This window comes from Pelobates fuscus, chromosome 9 (genome assembly GCF_036172605.1).
Source record: "Pelobates fuscus isolate aPelFus1 chromosome 9, aPelFus1.pri, whole genome shotgun sequence".
In the NCBI taxonomy this organism is placed as follows: Eukaryota; Metazoa; Chordata; class Amphibia; order Anura; family Pelobatidae; genus Pelobates; species Pelobates fuscus.
The window spans coordinates 110452304-110472213 of record NC_086325.1 but is presented as its reverse complement, the minus strand read 5'-3'; the positions used below and the strand labels follow the sequence as shown (position 1 = coordinate 110472213).

Below are 19910 nucleotides of genomic sequence, written 5' to 3'. Positions count from 1 at the left end.
TATTGGCAAAGTAGTAAAAACAGGTTCAGGAGTGACAGTGAAAAATTATATACACTACTTGGGGAAAAGACAGTGTGGTAGGCAGCTGCAGCAACAACAGAAGGGTGAGGTGCAGAAGATTTTGAAACTAAATCCGTCCAAACTGCTATTTGTTAATTGCTTGTAGATAATTTAGTAAATGTGTTGCAGAACTCTCTCTATTTTTGTGTTTGTTAAATTACATTTATTTTATTTTAACTTAATTATCGCTGAATAATATGAACTAGCCTTTTGACTCCTTCAAAGCCAGACACTGAAAATTATTTTCACCATGGAAGGAAAAAGTGTTTAAAAGCAGCACCATGAGGGTTAATATTAGCATTTTCTTTCACAAAAAAAGTATTGTTGTCTACAGTCAGACACAAAAAATATCTAACAATACTGAGGTAGTTTCTTCTTTTTTGTCCCCAAGACTATTGAAATAAATCTCACCCCACCCCCAAACCAGATAAAACTACACCTATTGAAAAAAATAATACAATCTTTAAAAACAAAACAAAAAAAAATATTAAAATGGCAACACTGTAACATTCAACCCCTCCAGCATCAGGAGATTGGGTCATCCATAAAAAAGGCATAAAAAAAAAACTAGGTCTGTAAACAGCAACAAAATGCAAGAACTGCATTTTTTGTTTGTGCACCCGTGTTGAAGATAATACATTCAACTCTGTCAGGAAATAAATAGATAAGAAAAAAGTTTTTTGTTTTTTTTCTTCTGATCCCATCACGGGTTTGACACAGTCTCTTTTATACTTCTCGGCTTATCCAAAGCATCATTCCCTCTTGTGGATACCTAACAACTTGTGTCTTCCTTCAGGTTTCCTTCCAGTCTCACTCTTTACTTATATTTGTTCTGCACGAGTGCAAAAGAGCTTTGAAAAGTAATGGTAGTTGTTCCAAGGGCACATTAACCAGCTTTCCTAGAAAAGCCAAAAGAGATCACAGTCTTAGAGACCACATTTTCATGACATATAAAATGGTGTAACAGTTTACAGAATGCATACAGTGGGTAGGAAATCTAGTAGTTAAATGAACACGTCAACATAAAAAAAAAACACTTTGTTTGCTACATTAATATATCTTTATTCCACAAAACATAGGGATCTTGAGCATCCAATTTCAAAGGTAGTGATGCATTCAGAAAATCCAATAGAGTCTTCTACCCTGCCGGGCGCACTATGGAAGGGATCCATAAACCCTTACAAGTATTGAAAATCAAATTACAAAGGCTTCACAGAGTAGTACAAATAGGAAGGAGAACAAAATGATATACAATGTTTTGGCGTCAAACCTTATTTATCTATAAGTTATACGATTAAGGCTTGACGCCTAAACATCTATAATTTTGTGCTCCTGATCCTAAATAAACTCCTTCCTATCTGCACTACTCTGTGAAGCCTTTGGAATTTGATTAGGGATCTTAAGTAGTTCTGTTTGAGTGCACCAAGGCATTTTTGGCACCATAATAATGATAATTTAAATGTTCCTTTAAGGGTATTGGGAAATATATCTCTTCTTTATCAATAGTGGCAAAAAGGTTTACATCAGAATGAGACACTCTAACAAGATTGATCTAATAAAGTGGAGATAGTCATTATAGAGAATATTGCCTTTGGATGTGCTTGTAATTCTACCAGAGCAGTAGGTGGATGGTGTAATGCTTTTAGTTCACATTGGTTATGTCTTCACTGGTTTTAGTCTTTAGTGCCACATACCTTTTGTGTCTAATATATTTTACACTGTTTATTATTTGACAATATTTATTAGGAAGAATAATACAGTGTGTACTATGAACTCGGTGAGTACATATAACCCATTCTTACCAGCAATGTAGCGAATCTCCGGTAGACACATCATGAGATCCGGGAATCTATTGTGTTGGTGTGCGTATCTACACTCTGTGAATTCCTGACACACAAACCAGTATCTCTTGTTCAGTTGTTCAAGTTGTGAAACACTGCTTAGACCTTGGATATCTAGTGGAGAAAAATTATATTGGGTGAGCAGTAGATTTAACACTACCATGACTTGAGTCAAACCATGAAGCAGCTTTGATAATCCAATGCATCTATTTTTTCCATCAATACACACATTAACTTGGGTGTGGAGGATGCATCCACTACATCATAGAATACAAACATGTCTTCCTGACCCTATAGTGTTAAAAATACGCGAGGCCTCCACCCCCTCCCCTACTCCCACCTTAAACAGTTACATAGCTGAAAAGAGACTTGCATCAAGTTCAGCCTTCCTCACATTTGTTTTTTTGCTGTTGATCCAAAAGAAGGGGGAAAAAAAACAGTTTGAAGCACAATTTTGCAACAAGCTAGGAAAAAAAATCCTTCTTGACCCCAGAATGGCAGTCAGATTTAGCCTTGGATCAAGCAGTTATTACCCTACATTAAAAGATTTTATCCTTGAATATTCTGTTTTTGCAAGTATGCATCTAGTAGCTGTTTGAACATCTGTATGGACTCTGATAAAACCACTTCTTCAGGCAGAGAATTCCACAACCCGATTGTTCTCACAGTAAAAAAACCTTTCCTTTGCCTTAGACGAAATCTTCTTTCTTCCAGTCTAAACGCATGGCCTCGTGTCCTATGTAAAGTCCGGTTTGTGAATAGATTTCCACACAATGGTTTGTATTGGCCCCGAATATATTTGTATAATGATATCATATCCCTTCTCAGTCGACGTTTTTCTAAACTAAATAGGTTTACATTTCTTAACCTTTCTTCATAGCTGATATGTTCCATTCCTTTTATTAATTTTGTAGCCCGCCTCTGCACTTTTTCTAGTGCCATAATATCCTTCTTTAGAACAGGTGCCCAAAATTGCACAGCATATTCAATATGTGGTCTTACCAGTGATTTATAAAGAGGCAAAATGATATTCTCGTCCCGAGAATTAATGCCCTTTTTCATACATGACAATACCTTACTGGCCTTGGCCACTGCTGATTGACATTGCACATTGTTGCATAGTTTGTTGTCTATAACAATTCCCAAGTCCTTTTCGTGTGTGGTTATCCCTAATTCGCTTCCATTAAGGGTATACGTTGCTTGTGCATTCTTTACGCCGAAGTGCATAACTTTGCATTTTTCAACATTAAATTTCATCTGCCATTTGAGTGCCCAGTCCCCCAGTCTATCTAAATCCCTCTGCAGCAAAGTAATATCTTGCTCATTCCAACATGGGTCTGGCACTGCTGGCCCAACCCCTGCTCCGACCCCTTGACTAAGGTCAGCCGAATTAACAATCTCAGCCAATCCAATGCATTCCCATAAGAAAACATTGGGAGGCTTAAGTGCAGGGGCCAATCAGCATCTCCTCATAGAGATGCATTGAATCAATGCATCTCTGAGGAATGTTCAACGCTTCCATATAGAGTGTGGAGATGCTTAACGTCAGTGCTACACTGACCCTGGCTGTCTGAGTAACAGCCACTTTGAGGTGTCCCTAGTTGTACCATTTATGTTTGGTATATACCACCATGAATATATTCTTATTCTTGAAAAGCCTCGGTACAAAAATATGTTGAAAAAAATCCAATTCAATGTAATATGCAATTCTTAAAAATACGAATTTGCTGGGCTTATCCATACAGCTGCGGTTACTAACAGGCTTTGCAATGACTTGGATTTTTTTGAGGTGGGCAGGATCTGCACAAATCTTGTGTAAACAGCAATCCATATATACTACATTTTGTTATTAAATTATAAAATTACAGGAACATTTCATAAAAGAAAACCCAATAATTTGTTTTGCATGTCTTCTTGGGGGGTTTATAAAATCCTGGCTTGCGAAAGCTCCAGACCTAGCTTATTCAGCTTCTGCAAGCCTTTCTTTCCCAACACATACTTTCTGTAGCTGACCAATCATCAACTACTCAATTAACTGTATTACAATATAAAGCAAGTGCTGTGGTCAATTGCCTGCATCTTGACAGACTGACTGATTAACAGTAAAACTCTCTGTGCTAAATGCTGCACATAAAGACTACATTCATCATCAATACTTCAGGTCACTGAAGTAGTCATGGTGTTTGGAGTAAGCCTTTAATGGACAATTATAAGCATCTGAACCCCTTCATACCAAAGAAGTAATTAGTGTGCAGGCAAAAACACTGGTTTAGTTGTTGTTATACTGACAGCCTCTAGATGGTACTTCCGAGTCATATTCTGTTCTTCAATCAACGTTTCTCAGAAGCTTTTGATTGGCGTGCCGCGTAAGGGGTTTTTTGTCTGCAATGCTTCTCTATGAGATGCATTTGATTGGAGAAATTGTTATCAAATTTGATGACTTCAGAGAGGCAGATTGGGCTGCTCAGAAAAAGGCTGTCTAGGAGCTGGATTATAGGTGAGTAAAAGGTCAAATACATTTTCTGTTTCTAAATATAAAGGGTGTCCCTGCAAGCTAAAAAACACCCTCCCCTGCTACTTGGGGGATAGAAAAAAATTAAATGAGAGTACTGCTGTGTTCTTTTAACTATGCTTTCACCTGATTTGACACATGTAAGATTGCTTATGATTAAATATATTGCTTAAAACATTGTTTCAAATTGAAAATAGCAATCAGACTATAAACTGCATTGGTTATTATTCTCTGATGCGTGTACAAAATGCTCACAATGAAAAGATTAGAAAATACATGTAAAAGAAATCAAATCTATATAAAAAAAACAAAAAACTGTATAATGCAGAAACATACAGACATCCATCCCTTCAAAAGGATGGATTCCTTAGAAAATGTGTTGTTGCATAATAAATATTAATGTTTCTTATTATCTTTTTTTGAAGAATAACATAATAAATGATGCTAAAATATAAAATCCTAGTTTTATGTGTTCCACACTGCACAGTTACAGCATTTATCTGAGGGTGTCAACATCCGTAGATAAAGTGAGAACAGCTGGTGATCCGTCACACAATCCTTATCTAGATAGGACTAATCTGTCACTGTAGCTCAAACCTGCTATACATGTTAAATGACGTGTGTTCTGGCCTTGGTGTCTGCATTAAAAGCTATTAAAGTGTGATTAATAAGTGTGAGCCCATTCCCCTGCACTTTTATTGTCTCAAATCTTCTTCCATGGTTTGGATTTCTTAATTTCCAATTAAAAATAATTGAAAAGATTAACTCATTCTCTGCTGTAGGGAAAAGAAAGTTGGGTGCAATGATGGAGACTCACCTTGATTCAGGAAGTTAACAGTTTTCATGCACACATATTCTTCGTTGCTGATTTTCAGTTGGCTGAATTTGCGGTACAAGTATATAAGACGTTCCATTACTTCCATACTATCTTCGCTGAACCTTGATAGAGAAAACAGTTTTAAGCTGCACACTGTGCTCTTGTGTGTCATTACAAAAGAAGACTTATAAGCAACCATTCTATATCAGATAGTTTTAATTCTGTTAGCACTGCGTCTACAGAGTTAAGTGCAAACTGCTTTGGCAGTGACAGATTTCCATAAGGATAACCATTCCTTGCAAAGGTCCCTCTTTTCTAGGAGCTCCACAATGTTAGTGTGTCTGAGTGTATAACAGAGCTCCACAGCAATAATACTCCTAGAAATGTGTCTTTAAATTACAATAAGCTGTGTAGAAAACAGTCTGTGTAAATTTGCATAAATTGTAATTAGTAAGTCACCTAAAATGTTTCAGAAAAGCCCTTCCTTGGCCACAATCCCACCCACATCCCTAAAATTAAAGTGTCCCTCTTTGTACATTTGCAATGTTAAAAGATAACTATTAAGGGGGAGATTTATAAAGCAAAAACAGGTGCTATTCTGTGGCAAAATGTTAAATAAGGAGTAGGAAACCAATACAATTTAACATTTGATTCACACTTCACTCTCATTCTGCCTTTATAAATCTTCCCTATATGTATTTTCTGAACATAATACAAACAGTGATATCTAACTTTTTAATTGTAGAGGTTTGTAAACTACATTTGCCATACCGATCTATAATGCAAAGAAAATATATGATCATTTATAATATGGGGAATGGATACCTATAATCTTCTACCTGCATAGAATTCCAGACCTGTCTTTGCAGATTGTTTGAATTGTTTATTTTGTGAAAAACTAACCCATAGATAGGTGTATATTCTTCTGCATGTTTGTTATAGGTGGGTATTTTGATAACACTTTAAAACCTTTCATTTTGGAATTGACTACAGGATGAATATAGTAGATAAACCGCCAATGAAAACATGCATGCATATAAATATGCTTTTTTTTCCATGGGCATATCTAAAAACAGCTTGCAAAAGCTGCAGATCTCTTTGCAAGCCCAGACTTTCTTCCCCAGCCCAGACTTTCTGTGGCTGCCCTGTTACAGGATTCCCAATGCAGTTCATTGAGAATACTTTGCAAGGCAGGTGCTCTCTGCAATTGTTTGCCTCTTGAGTTTAGCTCCATTGAGTTAAACAACGAGGAAGTAACAGGACTAAGGGAATTTCTATTGAAATCTGCACATTTTGCAATATTTAAAAGAAGATGATACATTATTCACACACACATAGCACTTCAGGAAGCTAAAGTGTTTACGGTGTGTGGAGTGTCCCTGTAAACCATGGGTCAGAAGAAATGTCACTCAGACATGACATGAATAAATATTTCTGTGTTAAACAAAATCAAGTCTGCCTATTATTTGTGGTATGTTAATTTTTTGATACATTTGTTCTTTAACCATTTAAAGATGGTTAAAGATGGAGGCACTTTTAAAAGTTCACGTCGGTTCAACTATACTTTACCTCAGTGGTTCCCTTACGTTTTATGTTCAAGGCGCCCTTAATATGTCAATATTAGGCGCCCCAAGTCAAAACACATTTCTAGGTTGTATAGATGTACAGCCTTGCGGCATATACTGGGCCCCTGTTCAGCAGAAATGTTTCCCTGTCAGGGACGGATCCAGGACCTAATCTTGGAGGGGCACTGATAGCTTATTAAAAAAAAAAAAAAAAAAAAAAAACAATCCAGGCATGTAGCGGAATAGACATTTACAAGCTACTTTTATCCCATATATTGGCTGTCTGTATCTTCCCCCTGTTATTTTGTCATTTTGCCTCGGTTATTTTGTGTGGTTCTTCTTTGGCCGTTTGGGAGACTTTATACGGATGGAATCCATTAGTCTCCCGAACGTGGACCACCCCTGTGCCCCATTAGAACGTTAACACCAACCACTTAACTGCGAAACCACAAGGGAAACAATTAATGAGTGCTTCCCTGGGTGGCCGCCATTTCGTATAACTGAACACGTGGCTGGGAGAATGGCGGCCATCTTGTGTCCCGTTCCTGTTACCGACCACCTACACGAACAGGGGGAGAATTCGTACACTGAAAGAGAGAGAGACCTTGACATGGTTTTCACACGGGAGCCCCACGAACGGAGGCCAAGACACCCATTTCCCTGGAACTATTTGGGGCTAGCGTCTTGTGTCTGGCCGGTCAAAACTTCCACACAACGGCATTCCCGTTGTACCGAACCAATCTGAGTGATTCTAGGATATGTTGGTCACTCAGATCGGGGCTATCGGAGAATGTGTTTTTTGTGGGGTTCCCAGGTATAGTTGGGGGACATTTGGGGTATGGGATATTTTGTGCCTGAGAGATAGTTAAATTGGAGGAATTTACTCAGGCAATTATCTCTCAGACACAAAGGATCTTGGGATTGAAACATTTGCATTTCTTGCCTGTGAAACTCCTTGCATGGGAGATGGCATAAAAGCTGTGTATGTGTGAATAAAATTCAGTCATACCCCCAGAGCTGAATGTTGTTCAGTTGCTGGGGATGTGGTGGGAGAGTCTTGGATTATTTTGCTGTGCCTGACTGTTCTATTGGATTGTTTAACTTGTTCCTGAGTATATCGGGAGTAACCAGCGGAGGAGAGTGCTTGCTAGGTCTAGTGCTCCGCTACAAGACGCAATAACCACTACAGCACTCTGTAGTGGGGATGGTGCCAGGAGTGCCATGGTGCCCTCCTAGGGTAAGTAGTCAAACTGTTTAAGAACAGTTTGACAACTTACGTGGGGTCTGCCGGGAGTTAGGGGCTGTAGTAGGGGATAGGGGCACTAGTGTGTGTGTGTGTGTGAGGGGTGCATTGTATGTGTGTGAGGGGTGCAATGTGTGTGTGGATAAGTGTGTGTTGGGTGCATTGTATGGTGTGTGTGAGGGGTGCAGTGTGTGTACGGGGGTGCATTGTGTTTGTGAAGGATGTAGTGTGTGCGTGGGTGTGTGAGATGTAGTAGGGGTGTATATATATCAAATTTTAGTGTATAATATATAATATTTGTATATAATTATATTCCTTTCTTAATTATATACTGGGGACAACCCAGACAGTCCCCCTGCAGAAAATCCTGTCACCGCGATTACATTGGCCTGGCAACCAGCTAGGTTGCCAGGCCAATCGGACCCATTGAGATATGATTTAAGGGGGCTGAAGAGGCACATATGTCATTATGCCCTAACATCATTGAAGCCCATGCCATTCAGGATGTAATAACACATCCTAACAGCGGGATCAGGATAAGAGGGAAAATCTAACAACTGCTCTTATGCCTTTGTATTTTAAAGTAATATTCTAGGGTGGAATAAGATTCTCCTTGTTGCTTAACCTTTGCAATCCATGGCTTTTAAAATGACCTTTCAGTTTTACATAACTTAGCTGAATTTAAAACTGTGCTTGACACTGTCAGACATTCTCTGTGACTGAGCAATATACTCAAACACAGTACAATTATCTAAAAAAAAAATGTGTTAACACAATCTCAGGATGAAAAATAAGATAAATGTGGTATTACACTAATACACTAGATTAGAATGCAAACTCTGTGTAATAAGGAGGACAAAATTATGTATGTCCTCTTTCAGCACAATGTTATTAGGAGTGTTGAATTTATTTTCCTGAGAAGGCAATGTCTAAGCAAGATATGGCAGGTGCATTGAAAGCAGAAAGTACACGTGTACCAAGTATCCCACGCCAAGACTGTTCTGATGACCTCTCTCTCAGTTCAACAGCTGCCTGAATGCTTTAGATCTGAGCAAAATGCCAGCTCTGCTAGTCATTCCTTATTCATACAAAGCTTATCTTCTCAACGTTTATGGCATGATCAGAGTATGTTCATTATTCCTGAACCCGATCTATGTAGCTATGTAAAGTAGTCCATATTCTGATGTTCATAATCTGTGTAACAAATGTGTCTTGTTAAGAATTTAGTGCAGCATAATAAAGCAAGTACAAATCACAGAGTTACTCCCCACCTCATCCGTAAAACAAAAGAACAAATCAGCCTAACAATACAGACCTATCATGAACACATTGCACACAATGAACGAAATACAGTAAAGTAAACTAAAAGTTGTGACAGACCCTCAAGCAGTATACACTGCTCAGCCACAACATTAAAGGGACACTATAGTCACGACAACAACTACAGCTTAATGTAGTTGTTCTGGTGAGTATAATCATTGCCTTCAGGCATTTTCATGCAAACACTGCCCCTAGGGACACCTCCAAGTGGCCAGTCCTCAGATGGCCACTGGAGATGCTTCCTGGGGCAGTGCTGCACAGTAGAAGTGCTAATTAGCCAAAACGACATTTGGCCCCGCCCCCATCCTGCCTCCTTGCCGATTTTAGCCAATCCAATGCTTTTCAATACAATGCTTTCCCAATTGGAAAGCATTGGGTTGGCCTTAAATTGTGCTGGAAATAAGGTGAGTTTTAATTCCTTTTAAGTGGGCTGGGGGGGAACAAGCCACCTAAATGGTGGGTTTAACACTATAGGGTCAGGAATACATGTTTGGGTTCCTTTCCCTATAGTGTTCCTTAAAAAACACTTGCCTAATATTGTGTGGGTGCCTCTCTTGCTGCCTAAACAGCTCTGATGCATCGAGGCATGAACTCTACAAGACCTTTAAGACCACCAAGTCATTAGCAGCAGATCATATAAGTCCTGAAGGTTGTGAAGTGGGGCCTCCATGGATCGGATTTGTTGTCCCACGGATGCTCAATCAAATTAAGATCTGAGGAATTTGGAGTTCAAGGCAACACGTTGAAATCCTTATCATCTTCCTCAAACCATTCCTGAACAAGTTTTGTTGTGGGGCAGGGTGTATTATCCTGCTGAAAGAGGCCACTGTCATCATGGAACAACATTGCCATCTGCAACAACATCTAGGTAAATGGTATGTGTGCAAGTAACATCCACATAAGTGTATGAAACTTGCAAATACTATGGATCCTGCTTGCTGCACACTCTTTCGTTGGGAAGCCATTCTATACAGAATATATAATTAGGTAAATCTATTTCTCTCTGCTTTAGTAAAATTACACCTCATCAAGTACAAAATGCACAATGTCACTGGTTAGTTCATACTCCTACCACCATGACCACTTCAGATCACAGATGTGTCAAATCAGTGAATGTGTGTGTTTGTCAGTGTATGTGAGAGCGTGTGACTGTCAGTGAGTGTGTGTGTCTGCATGTGTCTGTCAAAGTGTGTGTTAGTCTTTAAAAGGAAGAGGTGTGGTCTTGACAAGAAGGGGCGGTGCAAATGTAAATTAGGGGGTGCTAGAGTTCCGTCATGCCTAGGGCAGCACAGATCCAAAATACACCACTGTCTCTCTGCTTTTTTATATAAAAATGTCCAGATAAAGTGCACAGAACTTGTATTGAACAATGATGAGGGGGGATGTGCAAAGGAGGCCCCCAGTTGCAAGATGAAGAAGTGTTGATTTCTACTCTTACTTCACAAATGCATATGAGGTATACATAAACACTAAATTAAAATCCAAGGAAGTGACATTTTCATGAACAAATACATCCTGTCATACCAAGGCAAAATGACTGGAAGTCTGATTCAAATGTCTACCACATCAGCCAGGTGTAGAGTATCTAGTATACAATGGTCAACTCACCATTCATACTTCTGAGTTAGATATAATTATTACCCCATACAACTAGATAAGTGTAACACACCTAACACTGGCATGATTCTATTAGATTAAATATATAATTTAAAAACTGTTTCCCTGATAAATTCTATGGAATGATCACATTCATTCATCAAGAGATAATCTTATTTACAAGAGATGTCAGCTCACTATCCTAAAACTCTTTCATGAGTACGTAATTAATGAAAAAGGATTTTTGTGTATTATTGTAATGCAATCACATTGCAATAATGTGCATAAGACTGAAATCAAGGTCTAAAAAGTTTAGATGATATTCACTTTTTTGATTAAAGGACTACTAAAGTCACCCAGATCACTTGAACTTAATGAAGTGGTCTTGATGCAGTGGTCCTATATAATTAACATTTTAAGATAAAACATTGCACTTTTGCAGAAAAGGCAATGTTTACCTTCAATGGTTAAACACGCCTCTAGTGGCTGTCAAATAAAACTCTGTCAAGCACTGGATGTGTGCACAATGCTCGCTCCGCATGCGCGTAAGGTCCATAATGTTCCTTTATGAGATCGGACCAGCAATGGAGGAAGCAACACCTCCTCAATGATGCTCCCAGAGCTAGAGAGACCAGCAGCGCCAAGGGTATCTTGGCATTGGAAAAAGAGAAGTAAAACCCCTTTTAAAACTAATATCTCACCAAACTGGTGGTGGGGAGGCTCAATTTAACTTGGGACTGTGGCACTGTAGCATTACAAATGCAGGTTTATATTACTTCAAACATAAACAAATACAACACTGCCTGTCTTCAGAGACTGTAACCTTTACAATTTTTCTTAATGTACAAAGTCAGATTAGAGAAATTCACATGAGACTGCTGCCAAAAAATGCAGAGGAAAAAGATTTGCTACTTTTTGCTTGTGAAATGTAACATGTTGAAATATATCCCACACTAGTCTATCTTTTCACACATACAAATACACATCCTTTGGTGCTGTGTATCAAAATTGTGTGGTTCAGATTAAAAAATCAAATTACATTAATTTGGCACATAGGAGTGTAGGAAACATGTGCATTTTTGTTGTGTTTTGCTGCCACATGCTGGCAGGATATTTATCATCAATGTCTCTAAAAAAACTTTCTATGATTTTATTGCAGGTATCTAAGAATCACAACAGTATTCTACAGAACCAAATACCAATCAAACAAACCTATTAAAATGGCAAGAAGCATGTGAAGGTGAACACTAATTGCTATCATTATTAAGAAACAATTCCATTCGAGAACACTGTTCTCAAACACAAAAATTCTACCAAATGCTGTAATATTCCTAAGTGGAAAATAGAATTCATTGGGGTTTGTTTATAACAAGGGACTGAAAAAGGAGACAAAAAAAAAAAAAAAAAAGTTCAATAAAAAGTCAGAGACTGCATACAGCTTTCGCAGCTGTTACTTAATCCGGAACCACAAATAGAGGTGTTCTGTTGACTGCAAATGGAATAAATCCTACATGAGCTGTAGGAGGTATTGGAGCCACAGCTAACAAGCCTCAGATAACTTGTGGGTGTATAAGCTCGTTAGTGGATGGCCTGAGCTGGAGCATGGCTGGTGCAGCTGTGCGTGAAAACCAAACCAGCTTTAAATCACACTACAGCCCAATATCTGATAAAGAAAAGATTGCAAGAAACACAATTCATAAATCAGCTTCCATATTACAAAGCCAGAGAAGCAGATAAGAGACAGGCCAATATTTCTATCAAAGACCCAGTCTTGTGCCTGTTAATTAATGGTTTAGTTGTCAAGGATCATTGTTGCAAAATAATTTTACTCTAATGTGACATCTGAACTTTAACAGTGCATTAGGGGTAATAGGGAGAGTAACATGGCACGGCTGTTGTCTGAGCAATTGTCCTGCAATTTAACTTTTGAATGCTGGGGTAGATTAACCAACTTTTAAATATGGGTAGGCAAAACTATCCTTTATAAAATGCACAGGAAAATGTGTTCCTAAGCAGATCAGAACAGTAAAGATCAATGTATGGGTGGCATTAACTCTTTCTAAAATAAATGTAATCGGTTTTGCGCTTTCATTTCTGGTGATATAGCTACCTCCCCTTAAGAAGCTAGGACCTTCCAACGTAATTTGATTAAGGAAAGTCTGCTTGCGCAACTCCAGCTTCCTTGGATGAATATGCCGCCAGTATCCCACAAACCCAGGAAGTTTAAACTGTATAACTCATCACGTAATTGTCTGTGTATATTTGCTAGGGATTTTGCTACAACAATATATAAATTTAATGTTATGTGTTCTTTAACCCCTTAAGGACCAAACATCTGGAATAAAAGGGAATCATGACATGTCACGTGTCCTTAAGGGGTTAAATTAAATTAACACTAAGCTGTCCTGGGCATGACAAAATCACTAGAAATTGCTTTCGTAACAAGAGTAAATTGGCTCAATAAATAAAATTGAACCTTATAGCAACAGTTTAAGCAATGCTTCAATGCAATAAGTCTAAAAAATATTCTAAAAGGCAGCCAGTCAAGTACATGCTATGCAATTCATTGTGGTAATGTATTGTTGAATACATTCTAACCCCAACTTACCTGTGCAGCTCATCCTCAGATGGCAAGTATTTAGAGGTAACATCAGCTAGGTCTCCGAAGATCTGCTTGTTATACGTGGTTAGTGAAGAGAGCAGTATTAGCTCCTGCCAAGTACTGCTAAGCAGACACGTATAATCCTCGATAGATAAATCCCGAAAAAATGGTAGTTTTTTCACCCATGTTATCTGTCGAAATAGTAACTCATCTGCAATGCGGCATAGCAGGGCAAACAATTCAGACTGGGTAACTTTGTACCTGTAGGAAAACACCAAAATGAAATGGCTTTCATAAAACATGAAATTGCAAAAGCACAAACTGAATTAAGACACATGTTAAGACACATGTCTGTACTTCAGAGACAAAACTCTGCTTTGAAATTATTGTGCATAAATGAAAGACTACTTGCTGTAGACTAATGCTTAAAATATGAAATATTCTAAAACTGTGCATTTCTATCTGTGAGGGGCTACAATTACTTACTACTTCTTTGTAATTTTCTTGTTTGTCAACAGAATTAAAATACTACCTGGATTCTAAAACCCTTAAAATGTATCTGTACAACGGGCATAGAACAACAGACATATATTCAGACTAGAGTTCTTAAATCCATTGTTTTCAGTTTTAGAATTTGTATTATTTACTCAACGATAAGATAGAGCGACAAATAAGTAATACTATGAAATCCATAGACATGCATTCTGAATTCCAAATGACCTGCAAATAGAATGATAAAACTAAACCTAAAGTTACTTTTTAACATCCCACTATATACTTGATGTGATATTTAACAGCTATGAAATAATACATATGAAACTTAAAGATTTCATAGCTTATAGATCTCTTTGTTTCAAATAATAGAGTAGCACTAGATTTCCTTACACCAAACAATATATTGGTTTCAAATCAGGCCTTCTTTGTAGTAAAATGGATGTGCAACCAGGGTTTCCAGGAAAGTATGGTAGATCTGGTAATCCTTAGTTAGCACATCTATAGGACTGTCAGGTATGTAAGCATTTGAAAGATATAGCATGATTTGTATTAATGAGGTTATACAAGCAGGAAGCAAGTATAAATTATGACTTTTATTTACAGTTTAGAAACATACTTGGGGTGAAATACTGTTTTTGCAAAAAACTAAATTATAAATATATATATTTATTTATTTTTAGATATGAAAGTGGTTTTATGAACCTGATGGTTGATCCAAATGTGTTCTTTGTAACCAGACTGCAGTGACACCATGTGGCGAAACTATTCCACAGATCTGTCTGCAAGCATCTTGATAATATGCTGGATAACTTTCTCCTCTTAGCAAAGGCACTAGGAGAATAAGAAAGATCTCAAATTCTGCCCCCAGATGCTGATATCCTAGGACTCCTAGAATTCTTTAAATGCAATAGATGGCCAGACTAATGAGAGTTGCTCAGCAACATCTGTGGGACAAGAGTTTGAGATGCCTGTGCAAAGGGTAGCACTGATTGGAGCCTTCTGGCACACCAGTTCCATAATTGTCTCAACATCCTAAACATTCCTACTCAGTAATTCATTTTAATAAACTAGGCCACTACAACTTCTAGAACTGGTAGCATTTTCATGTACTGCTCATCCTTGGAAAAGATCTTTAAACTTTTATATGCACAGTAAAATGGACATTCTATGGTATGAGAATATAATTGCCAGTGATCTCTTCCTCCAAGCAACGGTTTCAGTACAGTAAAATGTTTTTTGAAAAGAATAAAGCTGGCTCCTATGGTTTCTACAATAGTTGATTATATGACTGTACAAAATGTTTAACATTTACAGAAGAAACTGGCATTTGTTGTTTTTTTAATGCTCGATTTCCTTGAAGAAGTTGAAACAGCTGAAGACATGAGAAAATATTATATCTATGTCCTGTATAAGGTATGGTGCTGAAAGTATGTGATTGGGCTATCTCCAAACCGCAACCATCAGCTTAAAATGTACAAGTTGGCACCTGATTTTTGTTAGAAGACATTAGTGTCTTAAAGCACAAACAGAAGATGAGGGCACACTCTTATTTTACATAACTGATGTCAGAGTTAGGTTACTATTATTTAAGTTAATTATATTCATATGTAATCTTTTTTGTCTCGTATGTTCACAAAGTCTATGGCTAGTTATAGTCCTCGTGGTTCTGATCACAGTCATACTACATTGTCATTACAATTTGTCATGGATCAGACTTTTTTTCTTAACATATTTAATTCTTTATTTTTATTTGATCTTCTTTCTTTTACATTTTACAAACATTTACATACAACATTATGCATTTCATCATATTAAATGCTCCATATTCTATAAATATAGACATCATTTCATCTATTTTCCTTTCTTTCCCTTTTCCTTTCCATTTAAGTCACAATTATGCTTTTGCCTTTTCAGTTCTTATAATTTTACATCGCTATGTTATAGTATGGAGCGTAACTATATATACGCAAGGTTATACATATACAAAGTTAACAATAGACAGTGAAAAAAAAAAAGAAACAGCATCATATCTTTTATATTACCCTTATTTCTTTGTTATATATCACTTTGTCTTTTTATTCTCTCTCTTCTTTAATCTTTTAAACCCATTTTATCCATCTTTGATCATTGTTGTTTCTTATGTTGCAATATCTGTTTATACCATTGATTTATGATTTGATTTTTTTTATTTCTACCATATTTGGTGGATTTATATCTTTCCAATGTCTTGCTATACTTGGTTTTGTAGCTAGCAGTATATGGATTATAATTTATTTCTTATCTTTATCTAACTTTTGCCAGCCTAGATGAAGAAGTGCTGACGGAGGAATGGTAATTTAACTTAAGTCAATTGCTCTATCCATTTAAAAATGTAAATCCAGATCAGTCATATTTTAGAGCATGACCACCATATGTGTGTTTTTTGTTTTTTTTTTTAAGAGGACATTAGTGTCTTAAAGCACAAACAGAAGATGAGGGCATACTAATATTTTACATAAATTATGTCAGAGTTAGGTTACTTTTGTATGAGTTCATTATATTTATATTATATTTATATTAAATCTTGCTTGTCTCATATTCACAAATGCAACTATGCTAGTTATATTCCTTGTGGTTCTTGATCACAATCATACTACATGGTCATTACAATGTGTCAGGGATCTGCCATTTTTTGATGATAGTTGGTAATCTGTTTAATTATGGGATGCAAGATCATGGCCATAGTTCCAGTACCCTCCCTATCTTTAATTTATTTAGAAGTATCTACTTGTAGGCTGTTCTCATGATATCAATCACAATTTATGTTTTATGGTACAAAAAAAGTTCCTGTATGACAATGTGATTTTATGATCATACATGGCAGCAATTACTTGTGTGTTAGCTCCTACTTCACAGCAGAAAGGACAGGAAATACTAGTATTCTATGGATTTTTATGATATAATTTGAGTGGTAAGAGAAAGTCTCATAAGGCTAAAGACAAAACGTGTAAGACCTGTAGTTTATGTTTTGTTAGTTTATCAATAAATCTTTTTGTACTTGAACTGGCTTATGAGTCCTTGGTACCTATGGTTTTTTTAGCGTTTTGTAATTTTATCAATAAATCTTTTGGAACCAAACTACCTTACGAGTCCTTGGAAAATCGCAGTAAAAGAAAACGGAGTACTGAGCCCCCCCAGGAACATCGGGTGACGGTACTTTTTAAATGCATATATCCAGCTATTTTGGGACTGAATTTAATGTCCAAACAAGAAATTACATTGCTACACTATGCTTGTCCTTTATATATTTTTCTAGGATCCAGGTGAAACTTCATATTTAGGGTGGTGCAATAGACTTGCCTAGATTTCAGTAAGGCTTTTGACACTGTTCTACATAAAAGGCTCGTAAAAAACCCTGCAATCTTTGGATTCCAATATTGTTGAATGGGTAAGGCAGTGGCTGAGTGACAGGCAACAGAGGGTTGTAGTCGATGGAGTATATTCAAAGCATGGTCTTGTCACCAGTGGGATACCTCAGGGATCTGTAGTTGGACACATTCTCTTTAATATTTTTATTATTTGTATTGCAGAAGGTCTTGATGGTAAGGTATGTCTTTTTGCTCATGAAACTAAAATCTGCAACAGGGTTGATGATCCAGGAGGGATAAGCCAAATGGCAAATGATTTAGGTAAATTAGAAAAATGGTCAGAGCTGTGGCAACTGACATTTAATGTGGATAAGTGCAAGATAATGCATCTTGGACATAAAAACCCAAGGGCAGAGTATAGAATATTTGATACCCTACTAACCTCAACATCTGAGGAAAGGGATTTAGGGGTAATTATTTCAGATTACTTAAAGGTAGGCAGACAATGTAATAGAGCAGCAGGAGATGCTGGCAGAATGCTTGGTTTTAAAGGGAGAGGTATTAGCAGTAGAAAGAGTGTAGAGCTCGTGCCATTGTACAGAGCACTGGTGAGACCTCACTTGGAGTAGTGTACGCAGTATTGGAGACCATATCTCCAGAAAGATATTGATACTTTGGAGAGAGTTCAGAGAAGGGCTATAAAAAAGTTCATGGATTACAGCATAAAAGTTACAAGGAATGGTTAAAGGATCTTAACATGTATAGCTTGGAGGTAAGACGAGACAGGGGGGATATGATAGAAACATTTAAATACATAAAGGGAATCAACACAGTAAAGGAGGAGACTATATTAAAAGAAGAAAAACTACCACAACAAGAGGACATAGTCTTAAATTAGAGGGGCAAAGGTTAAAAATAATTTCAGGCAGTATTACTTTACAGAGAGGGTAGTGGACGCATGGAATAGCCATCCAGCTGAAGTGGTAGAGGTTAACACAGTGAGGGAGTTTAAGCATGCGTGGGATAGGCATAATGCTATCTTAGACTTAAGATAAGGCCAGGGACTAATCAAAGTATTTAAAAAATTGGGCAAAGTAGATGGGCCGAATGGTTCTCATCTGCAGTCACTTCTATATTTGTTATACCTGTATGGCATTCAAATTTAGATTACATTTGTATTTTCTTCATGATTTTTCTTTCAGGAGGTTATATTCAGTATTATGCTATTTGATCCTTTGTGGACTTTTTAGCGATCTGATTAATGTATGTCAGGGATGAGATGCTCTTGGTTCTTACGGTGGTAAGGATCAGACTTTTCCAGGGATTTCTCTGTTGTAAGTTTCTCAGGGGGAATTTTCAGGAATTGTTCCAGCCTGGTCTCTGGGAGTTATGTTTTTAATAAAGTTCTGATTGGGTTTTCCCTCTATATTAAAGGAGAACATTAACTTTTGTTTTTGCCTAAGTATTTTTGTAATTTCTAGAGCATGTCTTTATGTTTTAAAGAGGCTCTCCTTATCTATTTTTGTTATTCTCCATAGCAAGCAAGGTGCAAGAAGAGTGTCTCATTTCTTACAGAAGTTGTTCAAGACATCAATGTCACTCATGAAGACTTGTTCTTTTGCAGGTCTGGCTATCATGACCTTAATTCCTACCTGGCACTATATTTATCCAGGATATTACCTGTATTTGATTATCATGGGGTTGCTGACCAGCAGCCTTGGGGTACAATAATTTGTCTCAACACATATTCAAGGGATATCCTGTTGATTATTTGTTTTGCTTTATTACGTTTATGAAGCTCAATAATGATTTTTATAAGTATTAGCTGTATATGAACTCTGTCCCTTTCACTATGTATACAGCTTGTGTATTACCCATAAGTAAATACTGCCATGTTTAATCAGGAATAAGGAAAATAGTTTCATTATTACAGTAATTTTTTTCCCCTGATCATTACACATGGCAGCATTACGTTCCCACCAATCTACTAAAAGAGTTGTAAAGCTAGTTACAAAGACTGCGTGATAGGAAGGGGTGGATCTATTTATACCAATTTTAGGTTTCTATTTCCTGCCCTTTTTGCTGCAAGGGGAGGAGCTGATCCATAAGTAAATGCTGTCATGTATAATAACCAGGAAAATAAAATTACGGTAAGTATGAAACAATTTTCCTTAATAGTGATATTTATGTGTCTATTGTTTTTTATTGGTATGTCATTTATTTTAAATCTATTTTATCTTAATTAAATATGAGAGATCTCATTCCATCAAGGTTGTTTTTTTTGTGAATTTTTAAAAATGTTTATAAAATAGACAATACTGTCTTTAGCTTCATTGAATGGTAACAATTATTTATTTATGAGGGAGATGAAACTCAAATGAATAATAAACATCATCTGTAATGCAGATTGATTTGGGATCAACATTGTGAGTTTACTTTTTTTTTTACTTGTTTATTTAATTAAACATTACTTTTTTTTCCCACTACAACTTTTGCCTGAATTCTGAAATAA

The 19910-nt window shown here is 36.9% G+C and overlaps 1 protein-coding gene across 1 annotated transcript in view; it reads right to left on the bottom strand.

Annotated features, from left to right (window-relative positions):
- Window positions 1-569: 569 nt before the first annotated feature.
- Window positions 570-19910, bottom strand: part of NR6A1 (nuclear receptor subfamily 6 group A member 1) — a 285548-nt gene continuing 266207 nt past the window's right edge. The window contains exons 7-10 of the mRNA XM_063431081.1: window positions 13563-13817; window positions 5231-5352; window positions 1863-2015; window positions 570-959 (exon numbers count right to left, since the gene is read on the bottom strand). Coding sequence (XP_063287151.1) covers window positions 871-959; window positions 1863-2015; window positions 5231-5352; window positions 13563-13817 — 619 coding nt within the window. The 3' untranslated portion in view covers window positions 570-870. The remainder of the gene's footprint in view (window positions 960-1862; window positions 2016-5230; window positions 5353-13562; window positions 13818-19910) is intronic.